The sequence below is a fragment of the Terrapene carolina genome, unplaced genomic scaffold (assembly GCF_002925995.2).
Source record: "Terrapene carolina triunguis isolate 2854851 unplaced genomic scaffold, T_m_triunguis-2.0 Scaffold62, whole genome shotgun sequence".
Taxonomy (NCBI): domain Eukaryota; kingdom Metazoa; phylum Chordata; order Testudines; family Emydidae; genus Terrapene; species Terrapene triunguis.
In genome coordinates this window covers 12,004,851-12,029,513 of record NW_020664413.1, presented here as the reverse complement: position 1 = coordinate 12,029,513, position 24,663 = coordinate 12,004,851, and the positions used below count along the sequence as shown (strand labels likewise).

The 24,663-nt window shown below is 44.9% G+C and overlaps 1 protein-coding gene across 1 annotated transcript in view; it reads right to left on the bottom strand.

The window, feature by feature from the left end:
• Positions 1 to 22,136, bottom strand: part of SCTR (secretin receptor) — a 27,660-nt gene extending 5,524 nt beyond the window's left edge. The window contains exons 1-8 of the mRNA XM_024224499.1: positions 22,092 to 22,136; positions 17,258 to 17,384; positions 11,483 to 11,593; positions 5,752 to 5,855; positions 5,283 to 5,380; positions 3,323 to 3,455; positions 1,959 to 2,112; positions 1,800 to 1,860 (exon numbers count right to left, since the gene is read on the bottom strand). Coding sequence (XP_024080267.1) covers positions 1,800 to 1,860; positions 1,959 to 2,112; positions 3,323 to 3,455; positions 5,283 to 5,380; positions 5,752 to 5,855; positions 11,483 to 11,593; positions 17,258 to 17,384; positions 22,092 to 22,136 — 833 coding nt within the window. The remainder of the gene's footprint in view (positions 1 to 1,799; positions 1,861 to 1,958; positions 2,113 to 3,322; positions 3,456 to 5,282; positions 5,381 to 5,751; positions 5,856 to 11,482; positions 11,594 to 17,257; positions 17,385 to 22,091) is intronic.
• Positions 22,137 to 24,663: the final 2,527 nt, after the last annotated feature.

Genomic DNA, 24,663 nt, shown 5'->3' with positions numbered 1-24,663 from the left:
TGTGTGTGTGTGTGTGTGTGTGTGTGTGTGTGTGTGTGTGTGTGTGTACCGCTTAATGATCACAACGGGAGATGGAACTGGAACCCCAGTAGCTCTTCTTGGATCTTGAAACAGAGACAACAGGCTCTGGGAAATATAAGCAGAAGAAGAGCCTTTTTGGCATCCATCACCTAGGGGACAAAGGGGAAGCAGCACCCTTCGAGCTCATCAAATGTGGATCTTCTTGGCCTAAAAACCAAGAGCAGCTGCAACAGACTATAGGTGAGAAAACCTGCTTAGGCAAAGATTGTAACTTGCTGAGGTTTTAGTCACTAGAAAGCATGTTTGGTTTTCTTGCACTTGTTACCATACCCGTGTCTTCTAGTCCTACTTATTGTCACTTAAATATCTGTTCTTTGTCAATACGCTTATTCTCGTTTTAGTACAAATCCATCTCAGTGCTGTGTATTAAAAGAAAGGGTGAAGTCCTCAGCTAAACTACCAGGCTGGTGTGCAGGGGTGTTGGAACCATTGGTATAGTGGGAGTGCTTAGAGCCATTGAACCAAACTGTAAGCCCTGTATACAGTAAAAGCTGTTTTATCTGGCGTGTTGGGGGAATAGGGGTTGTCAATAAGTGTAAAATGCCAGTTAACTAAAAGGGAGGGAGTTTGGGTGTGGGAGGCGGTGCGGAGCTGGGGGATGGGATGCGGGAGGGGTTGCGGGGCGTGGGCTCTGGGAGGGAGTTTGGATGCAGGAGGGGATGTGGAGTGCTAGGTCCGGAGGCTCTTCACATCGGGTGGCTCCCCACAAGTGGTGACCTGTCCCAGCTGCTCCTAGGCAGAGCAGGCGGCTCTGCATGCTGCCTCTGCCAGCAGGTGCCGCCCCCGCAGCTCCCATTGGCCGCAGTTCCCAGCCAATGGGAGCTGCAGAATTAGCACTCGGGGCAGGGTCGGGGCAGCATGCAGAATCGCCTGCCGTACCTTCGCCTAGGAGCAGCCGGGACAGGTTGCCGCTTGCAGGGAGTCACCTGAGGTGAGCGGCCCCCAGATCCGGCACACCGCACCCCCTGCTGCACCCCAACCTGCTTCCCCAAGTCCCCTCCTGCATCCAAACTCCCTCCCAGAGCCCTGCCCCGCATCCCCTCCCACACCCCAACTCCCTGCTGGCCCCGCGCCAACCAGATTATGAACCGGAATTTCAATGAAAATCAGAAATGCCAGTTTATAGAGCTTTCTGATTGGTGAAGTGCATAAAATAGCTTTTACTGTATAATGGAATCCACTTCAAGCCAGGGGGTACAGTAGCACCCCCATCACCCCTAGTTCCAACACCTATGCTGGTGTGTGCTCTGCCTCCTTGGAAACAGTGAACTTAACTTCTGTAAGGGTCCAGTGAGAGGGACTGGATGCTGCAGGGGGGATGGTTGTGGGCTGTTGGTGTCACCCTGCACGGAGTAGTCAGGCTGGTGGAAGCCAAGATGAAGTCCCTGTGCGGTGAGCAGGCTGCTGGCGTCAGGGCTCTGAGCTAAGGCTGCACAGCACAGAAGTTCCCAGGGCTACAGGGCAAGAGGTGACAGAACCCCCTTACCAGTCTGGGTGAACCCCCTAACGTCACAATTCTCAATCAGGGTTTAAGTATCTGCACAGCCTTCAGGCGCTAACTGAACCTCAGCAAAGTGGAGTTTGATTCACTAGGGTTAAACGGTAATAACAGCTGATGAGGCTTTCAATGGGCAAATAATCGATGCAACTGCCTCTTAGACATCTATGTTGCATGTTCCCCTATTGAGTAAAGCTTGTATTTAATTAAAATGGCTTACCCTATATCTTCACATAGGTGCCTGGTGATGGACCATGCTATAACAAATATGGTTGGGGTGCCTGCGATGGAAAATCCAGTTATTGTTCTATAAACCTCTCACAGATAAATCAACAATCACCCAACCATTATTTTGACTGAAAAGATAACCAAACAGTACCCCATCCCAGGGCGATGAACCACCGGAAGAACTTCCTTTCCGAGAAGAAAGAAACGACCAGAAGGGTGTGGAGATATAGTCCCTCCACAAGAAGCCAACTGTAGTTAGCCATGATGCAATACTGAAAGAAGATCATGACGAGTTTACACCCAATCTGAGGAAACAGAGAGAGTATCATTAGCTATTGTTGCATCTTCATCTATCTTCCTGCAGAGAGTCAGAAGGTAAACATGGATGCACAATCATTTTTGGTATCCAATATTGAAACAGATTGGTGGGCTCACTCCAGGTATTGACAGGAAAGGAAGGGGGGTCCAGTGGGTAGGGGACTTGAGAAAGATCGGTTCACTTCCTTACTCTGTCATAGACTTCCTGTGCTGGGCAAGTCACATCGTCTCTCTCTGTCCCCCATCTGTCAAACAGGGATAATAACCTCTCAGCAGTGTTGTGAGGCTAAATACATTAAAGACTGTGAGATTCTCAGGCTGTATGGTAATGGGGGCTGTATAAGTACCTAAGAGAGTTGCCAAATGCTGGTACTCACTGGTCCCTTAATTTGGCAACCTCAGTAGAGAGGCCAAGGATTGAATGGATCATGAATATGCAAGAGAGCAAAACCTTTTCCCCACCCTACTAGGTTGAAGCCATCCTCATAGCTGACAGGTGGTTAGAGCTCCATGGGTTTGGTGTGGGGAGGCTGAACTGGGGAGTAGATGTAGCCCTGACTCTCTTTCCATGGCCTCTACCGCCTTGGAAGGGGGAGGGAATAATGCAGCGCTGCAGAGGAGGAAGCTTATGGCTTCGTGCCTCCTAAGACAGCCATGGATAAAGGTTTCTTGCCTATGCAGGTGAGCTAAGGGCAGGCTCTGCATGGTCGAATGAGTGCTCCCTTTTCCTCTTCCATGTGGCCATCTCCCACCCAATCACACACAGAGAGGACAGAAAGCCTGTGACCCTCTGCAAGATTCAGCTCAGAGGGTGAAATCCTGGCGTCATCGAAATCAATGGCAAAACTCCCATTGATTTCAATGAAGCCAGGATTTCCCAGAGTTCTCAGAGCACTTCCCCCATTCATTTGGATTCTTCCTTGGGAGGAGAGAATAAAACCAATGTCTAGCCCAAAGTTGTAAAAGATGGTGAGAATTTCAGCTTGACGCAATTAACATGCACAATAAAGAGACAGGAGGGAGAGAGAGAGGTGCTTTTATATAAGACAACACTTTCTTCTCCAGTCACTCTCTATGTTAAGGAAAGACCAAGGAAGCAGGCTCTCTTTCCTGCATAAGCATTTCCTTACAAACTGCCTTGGTGAAATTCCAGTGGAAGGGTGGGGAACTGAAGATTCTGGAAGTCTGGGGGTTTACCGTGTGTGCCCCACAGTAGTTAACGTCCTCAGAAGAAAACAAAACGGCGTCTTTGATTAAGTTTGACAAGGCTCGGAAAATGAAGGATGTAAACAGATGCATGTGGATGTAGTTCCTCGTACAACGGAGTCTTCTGTACCCAAAAGAGAGAAATCTCATGAAGTTATCTTTCTAGAAAGGGGATGGCTTATTGATCTAATCAGGCTTCAAAGACCTAGGCTACCAGCAGGGCCGGCTCTAGGCACCAGCAAACCAAGCACGTGCTTGGGGCAGCACATTTTCAGGGGCAGCATTCCGGCCATCGTTTTTTTTTTTTTTTTGCTTAGGGTGGCAAAAGCCTAGAGCCAGCCCTGCCAACAGTAGCGCGGGGGGAGGGGGGCGAAGGGGCGCTCTGGGACCGCTGTAGTTCGTGTCGGGGAGCAGCACCCGCACCTTGTGACTGGGTTGAGCGGGCTCCAAGCGTGGGACACTCGGGCTGGGGACCACCACGCGGGGCGCATGGAGCTGCCTGCAGGTGCCGCAGGGCGGCTGCCCCCCAGCACCGCAGCCAGGGCTGGGCGAAGCGGCCTGAGCCACCCAGGGTCTGTGGCAGGGCGACCAGGAGCAGCAGCAGCAGCGGGGCCATAGTGGGGACCGGTGCCCGGGGCACTGTCGTGCGGGGCCTGCGTCCCGCTCTCCAGGGCTCCGCTCCTTCTGGGGCTACCCTGCGCCAGCTCCTCAGTCCCCTGCTGGGGCAGTCCCCCAGCTCTGCCCTCCTGGGTCCCGGCCGGTCCTGGAGGCAGGAGCCCTGGCTGGAGGGACCCTGGGCTGAGGCACGGCCCGGGACCCCCGCTGCTTACCCCAACTCTGCCAGTGCTGGACCGGCTGGAGGCGAGGGGGGAGCGGGCGGAGTCAGCACTGGTGGGGGGGGAGCCCAGGGCTGGGGAGGCAGGGGTCTGTGTGGGGGAGCCCAAGGCAAGGGTGGGGGGCAGCAAAAAATTTTTTTGCTTGGGGCGGCAAAAAACCTAGAGCCGGCCCTGGCTACCAGGGCCTACAGATTCAAAGCCTAGCAGAATCAACTCAGCCCTTTGTCCTTCAAAGGGACATCAGTGTTAATTCCATGCAATTTACCCGCCCCAAGGGGTTCCTTTCGAGAAAATCTGAAAAAACAAAGTCATGTCTGCTCTTACAGGGACGATATCAGGACATAGCCATAAAAGTTGAGGGTAATATCTGTAATAGCTCTGGCCAAAATTTCCCCTCCCCACACATCCTGAACTGTGATGTGCGCCGAGCTGCTGCCCCTCACCCAGAGCTGGTTGCACATCAGTGGTGCTGTCTAGATTCTGGACTTGTACCCACAAACCCACTACGTGCTGAATCCCCCAGCAGCCAATTGGAAATCTGTGCCTGGAGGCTTAGGACGGACTATAGTTTGCAAAGCATTTTGGGTTCCGAAGGCACTTTACTGATACATTATTTATGATAAATGAAGTTTATTTGGTTGAGTAAACAACAAAATCAAGCCTCCGGCATACATACATTATACATGCCCGGGGCTCAGATTTGTACTCTGTCACGCTTGTATAAATCTGAAATACTGTACTGAAGCCAATGCAGATTTAGGCCCCAAAATGCATTTTAAAAAAGGAAATTTAGGCTGAATAGCAAAGAAAAAATTTCCTGTGGGGAGAACTATTAAAATACGAGCTAGTCTCGTAAGGGAAGTATATGGTGGCAGCGCCAACCTTGGAAACCAGCCTGGCAAAAGCACAGAAAAAACATGCTATGGGGAAGAATCCTGCACTAACAGGAGATGGACTAGTGACCCCAAGTGCATTTCCAGCTCCGATTTCTATAACAATTTTGAAAATGTCACCATTTAAATTCATCTGAAAGCAAACAAAGGAATGTGGGGCTTCTATGGATTAATCAGCAGTTCCGAACAAATGCAAACAAACAGCATAGAACTTCCCCTCACCTAAATGAGGCCAGGATTCCTAAGGCTACTGTCAGAGTCCCAAGGGAGGTACTATATCCAACTGTGTACATGGTCTTCAGCTTCATGAAGTAGATGCGCTGTAAAGAGACATACATTTGAATCTTCGCTTTAAGTTTTAAATATCTCCTGGAAATCAGCCCATTTTGACGTGTTAAGAGAAGAGCATCCACTTTCTTTCTTTGTATTGTTTCACATCTATATTTTTTTCATAAACACGGTATTTTACTTTTGGGGAAGGAGTGTGGTGTGCAAACTGGAGGATCTTCTGGGATGGACGGACAGACAGACAGACACATACACATAGACACCCCCCGCCTGACTCCCAATCTCACACTTGAACCGCAAACACCATCCTTTCTCTCTGCTACTAGTTTGGAATATCTCTCCCCTGAGACCATTGTTTCATGAAGCAACAAACTGTAACTTACAAACAATAAATCAGACTTACTCTCTCCTCATTGGCAGTGTCGTTCACGTCATAGCCACAAGCAACATCGGGTCTCGGGAATGCCTCTGACCACCCTTCACTGGTGCAGTTTCGATGCACAAAACCTGTATTGTGGCAGCAGTAACAAAGCAAGGTGTAATGCCTCCCAACTGTACCAGGATGACTAGTCCACCTGCTGATCAGTAACAAGCAAATGGCAGTGTTCCAACAGCATGCAGAATAGTTCCCTTCTCAGAGTGCAGACAGCATAATACAGGTGAAATGCAGCTATCGGTGTGAGCATCTTTTTGATGTAGCTAGTAGCTGAACGGAAGCCAAATGCATCACCTAAGTGTCTAGAAGGGCTAGGAGCCTCATCCAAAGCCCAGTGAAGTCAATGAAAAACTCCATTGGCCACAATGAGCTTTGGATCAGGCCTACAATCCTGTATTAAGGAAGTTAATGGGAGTTACGCTATTGGCTTCAGTGGGAGCTAGACCAGACCCTACAGCCTATACTGTTTGGCTGTGGGCTATACATATGCTTCTCTGCATCTGTGTCGTCACAACAACTGAGATCAGCTGAGGTGTTTCAACTAACAGTCCCTAGTCTTGAACATCTGGGAGCTGGAGATGTGATTCTCAGCCATGGACATTGACTCTGGAGTTCAGGGACTGAGTCTGTTAACTTTTAGGGGCCCAGTGCAAAGCCCACCAATTCTTTAGTCTTTTTTCTCAGGGCGGGGGGCGGGGAGGAAAGAGAATTACGGTGCATAGTGCATGCAGTTTATTGATGAGGCGGCGAGTTAATTATATTGATATTTGTCCAATGTATTGTGTGGTTCTGATGATATTGTTCACACATCCAGGGACAGTTGTGACGGGTGCATTTTATTAATTGAAACATAAATAAGCAAAGCTGTTCCGTACATCTGGTGTTTGCTGGTTTGTGTTCTGGGAACAGCAAATCTGTGACTCATTGCACCACAGATTCATGCCCTGGAGAAGTTTGACATTTTCCTGAAGATCCCTAGCTCAAAGGTCTGATTGCTTATCTCTGTCTGATGAGAGGACAAGATGTTTGATCTGCAGCAGTGAATACTGTTGCCCCTTTTTGACTTGAGAGGCTAGTTAAATTTTGGGGCCCTCGGGATGCTCCAATTGGAACTAGAAACTGATAGATTCTGGTATTTTCCCTTGTTTAGCCACAAGGAGAGCACCAAGTCCTGCTCCTCTGAACACAGGAGGAACCAGAACCAAGAGGAGCAGTCTCCTAGCTCACAGCCCCAAGCCTCTGTAGCTCGCCGACCCAAAAGCTTGCTCTCTCTCTCTCCCCAGCCCCTTTCAGGGTCACACTGCACTCACAGGCTAGCCTGCTGCCTGACTCTGGCTTTCTCACACACAGGGCCGACTCTACCATTTTTGCTGCCCCAAGCAACAAAAAAAGCTGCTCAGACTGCCGCCCGAAATGCCGGAGCAAAAAAAAAAAAAACCACCCGGACAGTACCACCCCAAGAATGGACGGAATGCCACCCCTTAGCATGTGCCGCCCCAGGCACGTGCTTCCTCCGCTGGTGCCTGGAGCCGGCCCAAGACACACACACACACACACACATACACACACACCCCCCTCTGCCTCTCTGTTCTTTGTCTATTCTCAGTTTCCATATGTGCTCTCACACACCTGGTCACAATACCCAGAGGAACCCAACCCGTCACCCACCTGGTGGTAGTTTCTGGGCAGATTCTCTTTTTTAGGTTTTAGGTGTGACCCCTGAAGTGTTTCTTACAACTATCTTAAGTGAAGGGCGCGTTTACACATCAATCTGAAAAAGGTTTTAACTCAACCCATAACAAGGTTTCACCCAGCTCATAACAGTACGAATAGTGCCTCAGGTCTGAGGGCTCTGTTCAATCTGTACGAAATCACTGCTGTGATTCTGAGTGATGGCTCATCTCTTCTTTTAAAAACACAACTGTGAGTGTGTGTATTTGGTGTATTTTTATGGGATTTACAAGGAAAACACATCTGATTTGTGCGCATGTGTGCCAGCAGGAGAGGAGATCTGAGTCCTGTGGAATTATAACATGGATACAAGTCCTTCTTACAGCAGTAAACCATATCTGTGGGTTTTCTACCTTGTGGAAAAAGAACACCACCTGCTTGACTGTATTACCAGTCTGTTGAGCAGCGGGCTTCCAGCAAGAACTCAGTTTACAATCTGAAGTGTGATGTATTCCTTGAAACTTACATACACAGGAATGTTCCTCAGTAGTTTTTCCCTAGTGAGCATGCATATGTTTGGATTTTACATATGGTAAATCACAGTGGGCTGGGATTTGCAGCATAATCAGAAGCAATCTATATGTGGAATTTCTAGAGGACCAATCACACACTGAATGTGGTTAAGTGCATTGACGTCATAGTGCTCAAACTTGTATTAGGCACCTCATACGACAAGAAAAAGTCCTGGTCTTGGCCTAGACAAGCTACAAGCCAACATCAGATCACCGGAGAAAAGTAACTGTGATTGGTTGCTGCTATGGCCATCTAACCCACATGGTGTGCTGAAGAGAAAGGTATTTTTGCCAAGAAATAAAGTCTGGGTAATAGCGATAGCCATGCGCAACTATCAGCCAGGAGCTACCACTGTCCCATCTGCTCTAGAGCAGAGGTTCTCAAACTATGGTCCACGAGCTCCATTCAGGTGGTCCGCAGATAGTTCCCTGTAAGGTGCGCGTCTGGGCGGCCGTACATGACAGATTGAAGGGCCACCCACCTAATTAGTGGAGCCGCGCACGAGTGGCTCCACTAATAAGGTGCCTGGACCCTGGAGAAGATGCACATGTAAGGTGGGAGGAGGCAGTGGCGTGAGAAGAGGGGGTGGGGGGAATCTGGGACATGCAGGCCAGAGAAAGAGGTGCCTTTCCTCACCTCCAGGGCTGCAGCTGCTGGGGAGAGACGGCCCTCCTTCCCAGCCCCAGCTCGGGGGCTGCTGTGGCAGGGGAGAGATGGTCCTCCTTCCCAACCCCAGCTCGGGGGCTGCTGCGGTGGGGGAAAGAGAGAGAGACCCCCCTCCTTCCCAGCTCCAGTTTGGGAGCTGCTGCGGCAGGGGAGAGGGGGCACATCCACCGCATTAGAAAGGTAAGACTACTGATATTAAAATATGAGTTGTGTGCTTTTATTTGTAGAACAAAAAAACATTAATTATTATTAAGGGTTTTTTATATATAGCGTTTTTATCCAAAGTGCATTACAATAGTTAGCTAACGGTACAAACAAAATTTGGAAAGATCATTAAGTGGTTCACTGATACCCTCAGCAATTTTCAAGTGGTCCGCGAAAAAAAAAGTTTGAGAACCATTGTTCTAGAGATATGGGGTAAAATACTGGCGATACTGAATCAAACTCCCAATGACTTCAATATGGTCAGGATTCCATGGATGCCAACCGCATCAGCAACCATTCTCAGGACAAACCCACTTGCTCTTCTCCATCTCTTGTTGTACTCTTCCAGTGCAGGGATATGACTCAGAAGGCCATATTCAGCTCCTCAATGACCACAGCTGGTTCCTGACAAGTTTTGTTTTCCTGGATGGTATCACATGGTTTCTATTTTTCCAGTGATTCTAAGTTAAGCTATCACATTTCTGCAGCAGGAGTGTCCGGCAAGATCCCTCCAATACTCAAGGGAGAGAAGGAAAAGCAACTAAGATGCACACCTTGTGAGATTTTTGCACTGGCTCATGCCTTGTGGCACCCCATTGGAGTCAGTAGTATTGTATGGAGAATAAATCAGCACAACATTTGGGCTGCTGCACCAGACAGGACAACTCCGATATACCGACAGCCCATCTACATTTTGTTCTGACTTTACTATGACCCTTGAAAAAAGGCTGTCACTTAAAGATCGGGTGGAAAGAAAGATGCCTGACACAGGCTTTGAGCATCTCTTGACAACCCACATCTTCCCCATCGCCTCCCCACCCCATCCTTCCCTCTCAGCCTGCCTACAAAGTAGAGTGCACGTGTCCTTGACTGTAGAAGCAGACTGTGGTGTGTTTCTGTCAGACAGAGATAAGCAACATTAAGTTAAACCAAAATGCAGTGCTTAGAAGTGGGCCTAGAAGTGGGCCTATAACTGACAAGAAAGAATCTAAGTGTGTCAAAGAGGACAAGGCATGATAAAGGGGTGGGGGGGCTGGGTGTGCACAAAAGTGCAGAGCTTTAGATGCTTAATCAAGAAGGAAATCTAATATTGATGTACATGAGTATGATTTTAATGATGATATTTGTTTTTTAGGAAATATTTATATTTTGGGGAAATCATGACATGCTCTCTTTTATACTCTGCTGAAACTCCATCCTGAATGCGTGTGAGACTCAACATTCAGATCTGGATCTGACCTTCACTCATACGATATTTGGGTCCTGACCTTTGTTTCAGCTCATTACACAGGTAGGGATCAGCCAAGATGTTTGTGATGCAGATACAGATCTAGATCCCAGAGCTCCGGGATGTTTGGATCGAGGATTTGGTTCAGACCCATCCGTGTCCCTAACGTGGTTCTTTTGTATTTGTGGCTATCAGTATTCTTTGTAGCTAAGTGGCTAAGAGAGCAAACTTTTGGCAGTTGTTTTTCTTGCAAATAAACAAATCTCGTGTATATTTGGTTTTTCCCTTAAAATTGCATAAGACAGGGCAGTAGGTAGTTTAAGAGTTTAAACGTATGAGTCATAAACAAGTCATAGTATATGTAATAGAACAGAATGTAGCTACACTGGAAATAAACTGTTGTTGGTTTCAACCCAAGATGCTAAATGAACAGAGTTAAAAAAAATTTAATGCTAGTGGACATTGTCTTGTGATTCTGTTTTGAACCCACTCACTTTGATCATTGCTTATTATTAGTGACTCAGTACAATTCGGACACTCCCTATATTAAAGGCAAATTAAGTTTAGAATTGCTAGAGTTATGGTTTCCCTTTCCTTCAGATAACAGAATGCACCCATGATTTCAGATAGTAACCTTTGGATGTACGACCTCTGTTCCACTCCAATCACCATCCAACTTTGATATGTATGCTACTGTTTTCTACTGGACAGACTAAATATTGGACCTTCTCAAGTGTTAGCAGCTCCCTCTAGTGGCTGAATTAGTGGCTGTCCTTTTAGCATACAGAGGCTCGTGCTTTTCCAGCCAAAAATCATCGTGAGTAGAACTGGCTGGGAAATAGTTTTCCCATCCCATGAGAATATTCAACATTTCAAATGATTTCCCCATTCTGAATCGGGATGAAAAGTTGATTTTTTTTCAAACTGAAAATAAAACAAAAAACAGTTTGGGTCAATTGAAACATTTTGTTTTGAAAATTTCAAACATTTTGTTCCAATTTCAACCTTTTTTCTTTTCTTTTTTAAATTAGGTATAAAAGAAGTTATATTTTCAAATGATAAGTCTTTTGAAATGAAAAAACCAAAAAATGTTCTTCATCCCTGTCTGAGCCTTATGGATCACCACAATAAAAAGAGAGTCGTTCGTTTTATTTTTGTTTTTAGTCAATTTCATTTTCAAGCTCTCCTGCATTAGTACAATGATGAAAATATTCAGGCTGCAAACACCACAGAATTCTGGTCATTGGCCTTTAAAAAACATGGAAACAGTTTTTCTTAGTTTAGGTTTTCTAAAAACGAAATCTGACCTGAAAGTGTCCCCTTGAAAGGATTTTCTTTTCAATTACTTTATTTTACCTTTTTTTCCAGTAAGCATTTGGAAGAATTCTGAACAATGAGCATTGACAGTCTGTCCAATTGAAGAAGAAGGCCAGCAGCTCATGTTATCCCACATTCCAGCACATCTGCCTATGTTGTAAGAACAGAAGCATCATTGACCATGTTCCCTGGACAGTCACATCTTCAGAGAATAAAAACATTCAGTACTGTACTCCTAAAAGCAAGTCTGAAGCACTTTAATGGGGCTTTAATGCTTCCAATGATGTCTTCATCCTCTAGCTACAGGTAATTCCCTTAGCTCCTTTGGACTACTTGCTTCATCAGGATGAGGAAGAGCTGGGGCCTGATTCAAAAGCAGAGAGAAGTCAATGGAAGTCTTTCCATCGATTTCAATGGGTTTTGGATCATGCTCTTGGCCCATACTCCTCTATCGCAATAACGGTTTAATGAATTTTTTGGGTCACCTCAGCCTTTCTAAAACTGCCGTTTGGAAAGCATCTAGTCTTTTACGTACATACCACAGTTCATTTGTATAAATACAAAAATGCACACCTTGACTAATATGTTAAACAGCTACAAAATTATGTTACAGAAAAAGCCAGAAGATACTGCATTGATGTCAGACTTGTACACATGTAAAAACTGATTACCATTTCAACACCTCATTCATTACAGCTGAGATTGTGTTAGAGTGAATAAGTTAATGTACAGCATTCTGGGCTCAGCTGTGGTTCTCGATTGCTTTCCTGCTGTAAGAGATCAAAACTTAATTTAGCTATTCTAGAAAAGCAATTACTGTGGTTATAAAGTAAACGAATTACACCGGCTAGTCACAAGTTAGGGGGAAAGAAAGATCATTATTCCCTCCCAAATACTAGTCAAATCTGACAGAGGGCTGACTAACAACATTATTTCTTGCACAAGCCATGCCTTTGAGACTGTACTGTTTGAACCTACTTTCCCACCAATTATTTTAATCTGAGGCTCCACCTTTATTGATTTGAGATCCCACTTGCAATGTATTTAGTGATGTAACTGTTGTGACTTGTTCTCTGTACTGCATCTTTAACTCACTAAGGTCTCTGCTCTCTGCAATGACTGGCAGACATTCTGAGTGCAGACTGTTAGCAGAGAAGAACACATCCCACACCCTTTGTGCTCTCTCTCTCTCTCACACACACACACACACACACACACACACACACACACACACACACACACACACACACACACACACACAGAGACTTTACTTTTGTTCTTTCTTGTTTTGATGCTCTCTTCATTTAAGCACAAGTCATTCAAATTGAAATGACCTGTTTTGCTATCTGTGTATGAAAAAAGTTACACTTGCCTTCACTCAGTTATATTCATTTTAGCCACCCTTCCCCCTCCCACCACCCATGTAACAGACTGAGAAACAAGGCAGCTGGCACGATGCTGCATTTGCAGACTAAGGGCTCAATCCTGCAAGGTGCTGAACACCTTGTTGAACGGGGCTGGCTGGAAAACAAGAATTACATTTTGTGAAAAATTTCCAGATTTCAAAATTTGTTTTTGTTTTGTGATGCAGAAGGAAAATGAGACTTTTGTAAAAAAAACGTGAGAGAGAGAAAAGTGTGTGGCACTTTCTACACAGTGCTTAGTACCTCACAGGATCAGCCTCCATCAGACCAATACACATTTCTAAATTCCAGAAATGCTTTCGTCATTTTTCAATTGATTTCTTCCTGTATGACAGTGATCACATTTAGAAACAAGGCGCTTACTCACAGCCAATGGCTTTCAGCTCTGATAAATGCCTCCGCTTGAATGTTTATCTGACCTGGCAACTGTTTATTTCTAAGCAATATAATTTAACTACTGCAGTTCACCCAAACCATACATTAACCCCAGGGATGTTTATGTTGAGATCTGCTGTGCTGTCTGGGTTTAAAAGCTCTGTGTCAACAGAGCTGATATAAAACCAGTGAAACAGACTGTTCTAACTCCCAAGTATCAGAGGGGTAGCCGTGTTAGTCTGTATCCACAAAAACAACAAGGAGTCCGGTGGCACCTTAAAGAATGGGGTTTTTTACCCATGAAAGCTTATGCCCAAATAAATCTGTTAGTCTTTAAGGTGCCACCAGACTCCTCATTGTTTTTGTTCTAACTCCTTCATTTCACAGAGGACAATAACAACTTAAACACCAGCACGTCTGTAATATTGGGAGATGGTTTTCTCCAGGGACGATGCGGGGACAGAACAAACAAGTTTTTAGTTACTTTTGCCCTTGGACATATAAGGCCAGATTCTCATGTGGCACAAAGCTGTTGGAATCCAGATGTAGCTGGCCAGCTGAGAAGTGCCTCCGAAAGGCGGTATCTCTCAGCTGCTGTAAAGCTGGCATACTCGCTTCTGTGGGAACTACCCATCCCGACCCCAGTGTAGGAGGCATGTCAGAGTGAGAGCAGAGCACCGCTGCATTCTGCTGATTTTCAGCTGCTGTATGCTCTCTTTGGAACAATAGCCAGCTCACAAAAATTAGAGCAGCCCCATAACTGCTCTGAATTATGCCAGAGTGAATAAAGATCCCAGTTCCCTAATAATCTCCCTCCCCAGTCACTCTCCTGCACCAAGCACATTCCAAGCAAGAAAGACTCTCCCTCCCTATAAACTGGAGTGTAAAAAAGAGTGTTATGGTAATTAAGGGTACGCCTACACTGGAGATGTAATTTCTAGCTTGGGTACGTACAGGTGCTAGCTTTGACCTAGCTAGTGTGCTAAAAATAGAAGTGTAGCTGTGGTGACGTGAGCAATGGGATGGGTTAGCCGTCCCGAGTAAGCCCCACCTGGGAACACAGGTACTTACTCAGGCAGAGCCCCTCACCGCAGGTGCCACAGTGGCTGCACTTCTGTTTTTAGCGTGCTAGGTCCATCCAAGTTAGCACTTGTACGTCCACTCGAGCTAGAAGTTGCGCCCCAGCTCCAGTGTAGACATACCCCACTGGTATTTGAGTGTAACACTCCTCCCTTAAACCGTGGTGGGGAAATCCAAAGGGCTCCTTTTATTCACATAGTAATCTACAGAGCACGGCCTTTCACGTAGATGTTTTGTGCCTGATTCTGGCACAGCCCTAACATCACAGAAATTAGCAATGTGCAAAGCACAGTTAACTAATCCTGTTTGTTTGGGCTTTTTTAATGGATGTTAGTCATCAGAAGGAGAGCATGCCCCCGACAGAAGCTCTTTCCCTCCCAAACCCCCACTCCATGCCCAGCTATTCCCTCATTCACCAGGTAGAGCTTTTGCAGAGGGGTCCAGAGTAGGTATACAAGAGCAGGGGGAGGGGATGGTGGAGTCACACCCTGCATAGCTGCCTTCCTCTTTCCTGCATGCTTACTCCTATTATGTCCACCACAGGCTGTCCAGGGGTTGGTTCCGCACTGCACCAGCCTGAGGATCACTGCACGTGTATTTCTCCGGACAGGTGTCAAGCATAAAATCATGCAGATAACAAAAATATAATAGAGGTATATAAAATCATGAGTGATGTGGAGAAAGTGGATAAGGAAAAGTTATTTACTTATTCCCATAATACAAGAACTAGGGGTCATCAAATGAAATTAATAGGCAGCAGGTTTAAAACAAATAAAAGGAAGTTCTTCTTCACGCAGCGCACAGTCAACTTGTGGAACTCCTTACCTGAGGAGGTTGTGAAGGCTAGGACTATAACAGAGTTTAAAAGAGAACTGGATAAATTCATGGTGGTTAAGTCCATTAATGGCTATTAGCCAGGACGGGTAAGGAATGGCGTCCCTAGCCTCTGTCTGTCAGAGGGTGGAGATGGATGGCAGGAGAGAGATCACTTGATCATTGCCTGTTAGGTTCACTCACTCTGGGGCACCTGGCATTGGCCACTGTCGGCAGACAGGATACTGGGCTAGATGGACCTTTGGTCTGACCCGGTACGGCCTTTCTTATGTTCTTATGTTATGTTCTAAAAGCACGAAGCCATTAGTGCTGGCAGGTTCCCACAACTTCAGCCTTTGCTGGATGTAATTTAAATTAACCTCACTGATATTAGAAGCAAAAGGACGCAGCTCTATTTACATAAGACACCAAAGTAATAACAAACCATCATTAAAGCATGAACAGGAGTCAGAAAATACTGCTCTTTAGTTCAACCACTCTTCTGAAGTCATTACCCAGGAAAAGGCACACAGCCACCCACACTCACTTGCCTGGGTTTTCTCTGCCACTCTAAAAGGGTGACTGATCATTCCTATCACAGAGTCAATTGACTTATGGGAACTGCTTTATTCTGACTTCCATTTACAAAGTTACACCAAGGATTGAATGTGGCCCTTTGTTTTTAACTGATTTCTTCACAGCTGTTTTTCCAGTAGCAAATCCCATGTGATGATTTCAAGTAACAAATGGAAACAGGCCAAGGAGGTAGTTTTCAGATCTGGATCCAGGGTAGGTTTAGACTAGATTTTGGGATTCAAGTTGGAGACTAAATCAATATTAGGTTCTGGATTTAATGGAACCAAATCTCACAAAGTATCCTCATAAGCTTTGGGCCCCAAATGCAAGACTTCCAGCCTCTTGGGACAAACGAGAGGCAGGTTCTGAACACCTCTAGAAATCAGGCCCTGAGCATCTCACTCATTGGGGCAACAAAAATGGAGGCACTCCATATTAGTGGTGCTTCTGAACATTTAGGTGTCTAAACATCTTTGGGGCTCTGTTTCCTTACCAATAAAATTATAATAATAGCACTTACCTACATGACAGGGGGTTGTGAGGCTTAACTCATGAATGTGTATGTACGGTGCTTTGAGATCCTCCGATGGATCAAAGCAGATGAGAGGATGGACTGTGAAAAGGCAATCCCTGCTTCTAACCACCATCCTCGTCAATTGCTGGCAAATATGACCAGCCAAATATGAAACAAGTGACCTAATATTCAACTACAGGGAATGTCTTAGGGGAAAGGAAACCTATTGTGCTTCCATGAGACACAGCATGAGGGCTCTGAAAAATTAGATTGTGCCATAGAGTAAGTCCTCCGGGAAGCATAGAGATGCCACTCTTCTTGTACACCCTTTATGCATCCATTTCGTTTTCCTGTGAGGCACTGCATGCTGGGTAACAGAAGCAACAAAGTAGCTGAGGGCAGGCTTGGTCACAGGCTGGGGCTGGAGAGTATTAGTGGGTTTGTTACCCTGTACACAGTAACTGTACACATTTCTGTACACAGTTGCCTTCCTAACGAAGGGCTTCTCTTATGACCTGTCTCCTTGTTAGTAAGATACCACTTGGACAAACCACAGTGGGGAGCAAGGCTGGGGCCATAATCAGATGTGTTCTAGGCAGCTGTTCCTATCTACCAAGCAGATCTCTGCAGCACTGTACTTCATCCTTGGGCTTCCCTGAGTTTTCGCTCATCCGAACCTGCTGAGAGTTCAAGCTGCCTTCCCTGGACCAAGGGACATAATAATAAAATGGGGGTGGGAGGAACTAAACACCAAACAACATGGGGCAAGGAAACTGCTTTGGACTTAACTATCTTGAGTAGCTTTGTATCATCTGCAAATTTTGCCACCTCACTGGTCATACTCACGCTAAGGGCAAAAATCTGCTCTGAGAGCCACACGACAGATCTTGACTGATATTCTGTTCTCCCTATGGGTCAGTGCTCCCATAGATTTTCTATGAGAGTTTAAGCCTATAGAGAGGAACAGTGTTAGATCGCACATCCACAGTGAAGATCTGAGGTTGGAATTTTCTCCATAGATCCACCATTTACCTGAACTCATGAACTGGTCATTTTCAAATGTTCTGTTCTGTCCTTCCTGGGACAGCGTCTCAGCACAGAGTTCTTCTTCCTTCCTCAGGACATTCAGCAAGTCACATATTTGTGGGGTAGCCTTGATCTGCACATTTTGAAAAGAAGTTGAGTTGTTTGACTTTTTCTCTTGAAACATTTGCCACCCACAAAACTCTCCTTACAGTAACATTGTCTATACAGCCCCATCATCTGATTGTGAGTGACATTTCCTTGAACGTATCAGAGGGGTAGCCATGTTCATCTGTATCCACAAAAACAATGAGGAGTCTGGTGGCACCTTAAAGACTAACAGACTTATTTGGGCAGAAGCTTTCGTGGGTAAAAAACCCACTTCTTATGCCCAAATAAATAGTCTTTAAGGTGCCACCAGACTCCTTGTTATTTCCTTGAAACACAGCATATAAAAATAAACCTTTTATTTAACAGGATACAAGCACTTAATGATTTACAGTGGGCCTGCTCCCGCGTACTGACATCAATGTGTTCTAGTTTGGGCCTATTATTACTCTAAATACTGTATGAGGAGCCCAATTGTGTTCTGTTACACTGCAAAAACATCAGTGGGGACTTGGATTGTATTGGTATAACTGAGTGCTGAGTGTGGCCCTACAGAATACTAGACCACAGAATTGTTGGGCATTCTCTAGGCCAGCCTTTCACTTGCAAAACTAGGCCAAATTCTATCGCTTGTACACATACAATCCTATGAAAGTCAACACTGTGCTCATTCATTCAGAAATCTTGCTGCAAATCGGTGAGGCTGCAGGTGGAGACGTGAGTGCATAAGTGCCACTGAGAGTTTTGTGTAAAATTCATGGCAGTGGCTCTTTACTAATCGTGTAAGTTGCTGAGCACTTTCAGCTTTGACTGAAATGTCAGTCAGCATTGAGAACCTTGAAGGAGAGGATAAGTACCTTGTACAATAGAATCCATAATGATTTCTAGTGCTGAGTCTGTTCTAAAGAACAGGAGTGAAATCCTCGCCCCATTCAAGTCAACAGTTAAACTCCCATTGACTTCAATGGGACCAAGATTTCACCCAAGAATATTTTCTTGATATTTTCTTCCTGAATAGAGTTTGCTCTTTTTAAAAGTGGATCATCTCTCATCCAATTGGTCTATTCTATTCAGTATTTCCTTCTTTTCCCCTTCCATTGTGCATCATAATACAGATTGAACCTCTCTAGTCCGGCACCCTCGGGACCCGATTGGTGCCAAACCAGAGAATTTGCCAAACCACAGGAGGTCAATGCAGAGTGCCAGCAGGTCTCCATAGGCGCAGGAAGTAGCGGTGCTGCCACCCGGGATCTCAGACGCCGGCCACCCGCTCGGGGGCTCCGATTATGGCCCCTGGTCCCAGCCACCGGCTCCTTGCCCGGGGTCCCAGCTGCTGGCCCCAGGTCCTCCCTCTCCCTCCCAGAGCTTGAACGTTGCGAATCAGCTGTTCGCGGCGCTCCGGAAGCGCTGAGAGGAAGGAGGAGGAGTTGGTAAGCGTGGGGCTGCCAGTGTGTGAGAGGTGTGGGGGGAGGATGGAAGAGGAGGGAGCTTGGCGCTAGTGGATGCTCCACACCCATTAATTTTTCCCCGTGGGTGCTCCAGCCCCGGAGCACCCATGGAGTCGGTGCCTATGCCAGACCACGGATGTTGCCAGACCAGGGAGTGCCGGATTAGAGAGGTTCTACCTGTACAATGAAAGGTCACTCATTCATGTATGAGTAAAAGAACTTTTTGGAATCACACAAACAGAGAATAGTAACATATGAGAAAAATAACTATTCATGAAATCGGGGTTTATAAATCATTAGATCTAGAACAAAAGCCTTCCAAAAAGAGGGATGCCTTGTTGGATTTAAATGTGTAAAGAAATCAAATTATAGTCACTATTTTCTGTTGTTAGTTTTAGATTGCATTCAGTCATTTCTGAATTTTGTTAGGTGCCTTTTTTAATAAATGTATTTTTATATTCAAATCAATTACATTATTAAAGAAGTTTAGTACATTTTCAGGACTTAGCAATACAACCCCAGCAGTCCTGCTTAAGATATATTTGTGCAATAGTGTTTCAATTCAATGCAAAACATTAATTACAAATAGGAAAATCACTATCAAGAACTGTTAAAGCAAAAGGTAAAAATGGCCTAGAATCCTCTACAGTGGATATTAACTTTTCTAGGCGCTAGTCAGCAGATACAAAAAATAAATATTAATGACTAGGTTAATGATATTTTCAGAAACAGTATCATTTTTTTCTTAAAACACCATCCATTATCTCTGGGTATCATTTCCTTTAGGTCCCCGAAAAGTTATTTTAGAAATTAAAAAAAAAATTTTTTCTCTGAATTGATATTACACATTATTTTTCTATCCCTAGAATGTTTTTGTCTGTTCGGCAACTTATTAGGTATCTGGTTTGCCAGAGTAACTATTCCCTAAACAGCATATGTTGTACATATGCAATTTAATTTCTTAAAATGATGGGTTTGGGGGACCAAATCATGCTCATCTTACTCCCATGAGTTGTGTCATTGGCTTCAGTACTGGTAGCTGGATTTCACATTCAACAGCTAGTTAAGGAAGAATTCAATTTCTGAGTTACAGACTTTGTTTCCAACTAAGAAGAGGTTCTATTAGGCCTGATCCTTGGTTCTTTAATGTCAGAGTATGCAAAAAATGAAGGATCTGGGCACATAGTGGGTCTACTTCTGCGATGTGCTGAAAACCTCCAGCAATGCCCTGAGCACCCATTAATGCAGTGACCAGAGAACTAGACAATTAATCTCTCTAGTGTTCACAGTACACAAGTTCAAAGGAAACAGCCTGATGCTGCATTCCTTATACCCCACTGACTCTGAGCCCATCCAGTTTTCATTTCCTTGTACGTTGCCTCTTTTCATGTTAGTGCAGCATGCAGCACATAAGCTAGTGTTTACTGAGGAAAATCAACATTTGATTCCAGAGTTTCTCAGTTGCTTTCCTAACTGCCTTGACTTAAATAACTCCTCCCTCCCTGAGCCTATGCTGTTCCTGTTTGAGGGGGGCAGGGGTTCCCAAAATTTTCTACAGGTTCTAAGTTTTAATTTACAAAAAAAAAGTTAGTTGTTCTAGTTATACAGAAAATGTTCCAAATATAAACAGCTATAATAATTAGGTGTATGGAATTTACAGAAATCTGCAATTCATGACATTTTCAGTAACAATCAAGACTCTTTTTCCAGACATTTTTAAACTTGTGAAACTATCAGATCTATACATATTGAATGTAAATAGCAGCAATGGCCATATATAGCACATTGAATGTAAAACAAATCAGTATGTTATTGTGTTGTATGATAGTTGGGGGTCTGGTTTTTGTGTTTGAGCGGGACTGACAGACAACAAAGGATTCTTGGACATGAGGCACAAAAGATGTAGGGAGATAGAAGTGGGTGGTTGGAATCACAGAAGAAAGTGGGTGCTTTTGGAGTTCTCAGTAAAACAAAAATCTAGAGTACCCCTGGGCTAGAGCCTAAGAACCTGAAAACAAAAAGAAGAAGAAGCTGGCACTACATGAAAAGCAAAAAGTCAGCATCATGGAAACAGAAGGCCTAGATCCAGCTTAATACAGTGGCTCTCAACCTTTCCAGACAACTGTAGCCCTTTCAAGAGTCTGATTTGTCTTGTGTACCCCAAGTTGCATCTCATTTAAAATCTACTTGCTTACAAAATCAGACATAAAAATACCAAAGTGTCACAGCACGCTACTGGTGAAAAATTGCTGACTTTCTCATTTTTACCATATAATTATAAAATAAATCAATTGGAATATATTGGACTTACATTTCAGTGTATAGTATATAGAGCAGTATACACAAGTCATTGTCTGTATGACATTTTAGTTTGTACTGACTTCGCTAGTGCCGTTCCTGTAGCCTGTTGTAAAACTAGGCTAGATGAGTTGATGTACCCCCTGGAAGATGTATCCCTGATTGAGAACCACTGGTTTAACCCATTCTCCAGCAACCATGGGCCAAATTCCTGGCTGGTGTAAATAATCTGTTGCATTGACTGCAATAAAATTGTGCTCAGCTCATCTTCACCAAATGGAATAAAATTGTATTCATCTGCACCAGCTCATCTTCACTTACCCTGGGTGTATTCAAGTATTGATTTTATACTCGTTAGAAAAAACTGGTGTAAGCTGACCAGTTTGCCATGATTTTGCCCCAGGTTCAGCTATCCTTTGTAATTAGTTGATGGTGAGACGCAGGGGTACTGGAGGGTGAATAACGGGGTAAAAGCCCAATAACTTTAGGAATCTTATGCTAGCAAACCAAAATATATGTTGTAAAGCATGTCAGAATATTACATTCTTCCAGTCTGAAACAAGTGAGAGGTTAGTCATGCTGAATATGTTTTTTTAAATGTACGTTTTAACCAGTTTCCCTTTAAGCTTATGGCCCTGATTCTCAGCTGATGCAGATCTGTATAGCTCCAGTGAAGTGCATTGGCACTTTATATACAATTGCCTTGGAGATAATCATTCTTTCACCCACAGAGCTTCAGGTTCTTTACAAAAGTGGGTAAGTATTATCCTCCCCAGTGGATGATGAGGAAACTGAGGCACAGAACATCGCCATGTCTTGCCAGGGTCACACAGTGAGTCAAGCAGTAGAGCCGGGAATAGAACCAGGACTCCTGTCACCCAATCTGGTGTTCTCTCCATTAGACTATGCTGCCGCATGGAACGTGAATATATTTATTTATGCCACGTGTGATTCCAGGAGCTATAAAATAAACAGCTGCAAATACTTACAATTAGAGTTGAGAACCAGAAAAGAATCACCAGGATGCTCCACATGGTCAGTTGCTGTCTGTTTCCTTCATCCCTATGCACGAGAGATCATCAGGCTATTTGTGTGCTCTCCGCTGTGGCTTTCTCGGTCCCTTCAGTTTCTTTCACATAGTTCATCTTCCTTCTGGTCTCCTGGCTGGAATTAGCTTTTATCATCCCGAGCCAATGCGCCTCTCCTGCTGCTGAACCCTACATAGACTCAGCAATGACAGCAGCACCCCCAAACTCACCTCCTGCTTTGCAGCAGGATCCTGTCCCAAGAATAACAAGCACCTCTGTTGAGCACGTTCCTAATACCGTCCTCTTCCCCTCTGTGCTATTATTCACTGTTATCGCTGCATGTCGGCGAGGAATGATCATTCCTCATGTTCAAATTGATAAGGGAACAAGCAGGGCTCCTGTGTGAGATGCAAGTTTCACAATGGCAGAGCTAATCTGTAAAGGGGAAATAGTAATTACCATGAGGCTCGGAGATGCACACAGCCCCAGGAATAAGTGCCCTGCTGGGAAACAGGGCTGGCAGAATGTGATTCAGGCTGTGTGAGCCTTCTCCGCTATGAACATGCCTTTCCAGAGAGAGTGCAGATGGGACAAGTGCAAGGATAAATCAGTAGAGTGAAAGAGTTTCTATAGAGGAACTGTCACTTACCAAGCAGGTGGGGCTGCAGGCAGCAATGCACATTAAAGGAGATCTAAAGGCAGGGGCAAGCTTCAGGGGTGAGAGTGGAATATGATCTGCTATTCACACCCCCTAAGGGAAGGAATCTAAATATTCTCTGGACTCCACCCTCAGCCACTGGAGCTCATAAAACCTCCAAGAGAACAGTTCTATTTTTTTTTACTGCACTACAGATTTCAGGTCGCCATCACTTTCATACACCTGCTGTACCTCTTGGTGAAATGTAGGTTTGTCCACCCTTCTCGTGCTCCTTACAGTGCTTGCAGCATCCTATTCACTGGCAGCAGAACACTTTTCATTTTAGTGGGGACTGCTGCCAAAGTCAACCATTTTAAAGGGGACAACCTCTTACATGGGTTGTGGGCTACAAGTCCAGGATTGCCAAACCCAAGTGCTCAGAACTCTCCAGCTGCCGAGTTTATTCGGAGTTGTGAGTAAATTCAATCGAGCAATCACACATCCAACAAACCACACGTGTGCAAACACTAATGGCAGCCTCAAAGAAAAGCAGAAATCTGTCAGTGCAATGAAACACAGGATCCCCAGCTGTGGCAAGAAGTATCTTGAAGCACTCTGCCCAACCCACCCTTTCCCATGGCAGCAGGGCCCCTAGATACATTTAAAAGAGAGGGCCATATAGGACTGAACAGTCAAATAGGCCACAGCAAAGATCCAGATCAACATAGGAGCTGAGAATGTGGCCCATTACTAGTGTAGTCCGTGAAATAAAAAAGCTGCATTAGTTTCAATCTGTGATGCTCCAGATATAGTACAGTGTTAAATGAATTTTGCATTATGGCTCTATGAGCAAACTAAACAAAGTGCGCACTTTGAACTGTATTAGTCAGATTTTTAGACTCTTTACACATCAAGTTCCAACTAACTTCAATTGTAAGTGCTTGCTAATAACACTTTTCATTTTTTTCAATACTTCTGTTAAAATTTCTCTGATTCTCCTCCTTCCAGTGATTTGTAATCCTCATCAGATTTAAATCCTGGATTAATTTGCCTCCATTATGATTTGACACTCATGCAATACATCTTTTTAACCTGATGTTTGGAATATGGATTTAAAGAATCACAGGCTAGTGTCACTAATATAAACCTTGATCTGTCAAACCCTTACTTATACTTACAATACCACTGAAGTCTGTGTGGTTGCTTACACGGTGAAAGAGTCTGTAGACTCAGGCCAATAGTTTGTGTAAGGTGATCAGATACTAGAGTGATGCACACAGCATAAATACCTCCATAGATAATTTTACATTCAATTTTTAAATGGACTTTTTTGTTTTAATCCATTAGGAGTTTCTTTAACTTGGCCCTGTCAGCAAATTTCATCATTCTGGTTGTTGATCCTCTCATTCAGCCTAACTTTTTCATTGAGTGTCATCATCCCCAGAATAACTTACACAGCACTTTTCCAAATGCACATTTAGTTCAGATCCAGGGTTCTTGTAGAGATAGGGAGGGAGATGCAGATGGAACCTGGTTATGGTTTGATCCCAAAGGTACATCTACACTGCAGTAAAAGACCTGCAGTACAGCCGTGGGTCAGCTGAGTCAGACTCATGGGGCTTGGGCTGTAGGGCTATAAAATTGCAGTGTAGATGTTTGAGCTTGGCCTGAAGCCTGAGGTCTGAGACCCTCTCATCTTGTGGGGTCTCGGAGCCCAGGCTCCACCCTGAGCCTGAATGTCTATTTTGCAATTTTATAGCCCTGCAGCCTGAGGCCTGCAAGCCTGAGTCAGCTGACCCAGGCCAGCCACTGGTCTTTCATTGCAGTGTAGACAGGGCCGGCTCCAGGCACCAGGCAACCAAGCACATGCTTGGGGCGGCACCTGGTAAGGGGCGG